General features: G+C 44.3%; 1 protein-coding gene across 1 annotated transcript in view; it reads left to right on the forward strand.

The window, feature by feature from the left end:
* The window catches only part of PKNOX2 (PBX/knotted 1 homeobox 2), a 37,494-nt gene that overhangs the window by 17,587 nt on the left and 16,915 nt on the right, over positions 1 to 2,992 (forward strand). Inside the window, exon 4 of the mRNA XM_019470390.1 lies at positions 1 to 60. Coding sequence (XP_019325935.1) covers positions 1 to 60 — 60 coding nt within the window. The remainder of the gene's footprint in view (positions 61 to 2,992) is intronic.

The following is a 2,992-nucleotide window of genomic DNA, read 5'->3' on the forward strand; positions in this document are numbered from 1 at the left end:
ACCCGCCGCGGCCGGCGACCCCCAGGCACAGCTGGAGGCCGACAAGCGAGCTGTCTACAGGTGATGCAAGCCAAGAGCAGTGTGCATTAATCGATTAATGCATTAATTAATGCATTATTTCATTAATGCATTGTTAAAGCGTCGCTTCGGCGAGGCATTAATTAATGCGTTGGTTAATGCATCGATTCGTTGATGCATTCATTATTAAAATGCTTTATTAAGCCGCTATTATTCAAATGCATTAATTAACACACAGGAATGGGGGGATTAGCAATTGGCTCCTTTTTTAGCAATAATAACTATCGATAATAGCGCATGGTGGCGGAGCTCCTTCGCGGACCTGGTTTTGCAGCACACACGCCGCCCCCCGCAAAATCTTCACCCCCCCCCCAGAAAGCCCAAATTAGCCTTTTTTTTATTTTAGCGAAACCGTGCGATTTGGGGCCAAAAAAGCACCCAGAAGGAGTAAAGTCACGTATTAACCTGAAATGCGCAGTTCATGCGTCCCATACGGGGTGCGAGCCGCAACGGGCGCGGGATGGATGAGTCCCTTCGGTCCCCTTTTTTGTCTCTTTGGAGATAATAATATATAATATTGTAATATATGCAGTAATATTATCGTATAATTGGAGTAAGTAACACTATAATTATGTAAATAGTATAATTATAGAAGAAATATATAATTATGTAAGTGATATGTAATTATTTACAATATTACAATGTATACAGTAATGATGTAACAGTAATGTATAAGATTGTAATATAATTAGGATTAAGGTTTAAGATTAAGGATTAACCCCCCCTATTAATGGCCAGGGCCGTGGGGGCTTGTAAACCAAAAAATTGCACCTCGGAAGTGAAGGAATTAAAATATTTTGACTCCAAATATTGAAATATTATGAGTCCGAAAGGTGTGGAAAGGCGGATGAAGGCATGGAATAAACCCACTGGTTTTCCAGGAAAACGTAAAGGATTATTCAAAGCGGGTCTCAAGATTTTTTCCAATGATGGAAATATAATTTTCTCAAGGCAAAGGAGGCCATTCAAGAAAAAAGCCCGCCTTTTCTTTGCACTTCTGCATGGATTTTTGCAGCGTTTGTGGGATAACAAAAAAGCAAAAAACCCTCTGGAGTTTTTACAGCCTTCATCTGAAGGTCAAAAAGATGCCAGAAATACCTTTTTGAAGGTATTTCCCACCCAGAAAAGTGGGGCAAAAATTGTTGGCTGGTCCCACGCGTGGACTCGGTCGCCCAAACCTGGATGCTTATTTTTGGGTACCAGCCAAAACTACCCCCAAATGTATTTTTATCTCTAAAAACACACCCAACGAGCCCTTTTCTGCTGCATGCAAAATCTGAATATTCACCTATACAGTGTGTGTATCTGTCGTTAGCTATCGAATGCACACGGGGAGGGGGGTTTAGCCCTCCCAGGGCTGTACCCTCCACCCGAAACGATGGATTTTTGTTAATTTTCAACAATCGCGCCAAGGCAGAAGGCAGCGGCTGTAAGTGTCGGTTGATCAACCTGGAGGGAAATCGCCGGGAAAAATGCGCCGGGAAATATCAAAAGCACTGGACAAGTCACCCCGCCGGGTTTTATGCTCTAGTGGGAGGTTTATCACCCATTAAAAAAATAGAAAAAAAGGGGAAAAAATTAATCCTCCCCCTCCCTGCTTGGCGTGGGAGCATCTTCGCAGGGGCTGGTCCAGCAGCATCACTTCTCTGCTGCAATTTTTTCCCAGCTAAAGTATTTTATTCGCTTTATGCAACAGTGGGGCTGGGACTTCCCGACAGATCTTGCACCAGTAAAGATGATGTTCCTGCGGGAACCGATGCCTAAACCACCCCAGCACCGCAAACTGGATTTTTCCAAGTGGGAAGCGGACGGATTTCTTTGCATTAATTTTATTTTCTGGTTTTTTCTTCGGAGGGAGGACAGGCGTATATTGGAGCTGGGTTAAAAAAAAAAAAAAAAATAAAAATGCATGTTGTGATGTGCCCACGGTGCCGCCGGCTCGCGGGCAGAGCCCTGCTGAAGGTGCGAAATTAGGCCATTAGAGGAATTCATTTCTCTTTATTAGCCTGTGTCGAATCCTTTTTATTAGTGGCTGCGACAGACCTCTCTCCTGCAGGAAAATGTCAGGGCTGGTTCAGCCCTTTTATTTGGAGGATTCCCTGGGAAAAAAAAAGGGGGTTTGGCAAAACCATATTCAGCAAAATCAGATTTTTTTCCACCCCCAAACTCTTCCTTGTGCCGTGGGGGTGATTTTCCACCTCCGTAACACCCACGGTGGGGAAAATCCTCCTGTTTCCCCCCGCATCCTGGATATCCATCTATTTCCCCCCCTCCAATTTCATAGCAAGGATGGGCTCTAGCTCTCAATTTTCACGCCCCTGCCTCCACCTGCAAAGCCCCATGGTGGCCGTTCCCTTCACCTGCCTGTTGTGGCCACAGGAAGGCTGGAAACAGAGAAAACGGCATATTTTTTTTGCATGCAAAAGGGGGAAAAAAAAAAAATGCAACAACAATTCAGCGTACAGCTCGTGGCAGAACCCCAAATTTCACTGCTCCTCGACACTGCGCTTGACTAGGAGCCTCGGTGCTCTCCCTTAACCCACCCCTGGGGGTTTTGCACCTCCCCCTTGTTTTGCTTTATTTTGTTATTTTACTTTATGTTATTTTATTTTGGTTTTTTAATTTTTATTTATTTATTTATTTTATTTTATTTTAGTCTGCCCTATTTTAGTCTATTTTACTTTATTTCATTTTATTTTATTATTTTATTATTTCATTTCATTTCATTTCATTTTATTCCCATATAAAAAGCAAACCATCCTCCCCTCAGCCACGTGCCACCCCCCCTCCTCCTCCCTGCCAGCGCTCCAAGACATTCACGGGGGTCAGGGGCAGCACTGCCCCAATTATTAATACTGAGCAGTGCAGGATGATGCCGGCAACGGCCTTAAACCCCCCCCCCCCCCCCCCCCCC

This window comes from Aptenodytes forsteri, unplaced genomic scaffold (assembly GCF_000699145.1).
Source record: "Aptenodytes forsteri isolate BGI_AS27 unplaced genomic scaffold, ASM69914v1 Scaffold126, whole genome shotgun sequence".
Taxonomy (NCBI): Eukaryota; Metazoa; Chordata; class Aves; order Sphenisciformes; family Spheniscidae; genus Aptenodytes; species Aptenodytes forsteri.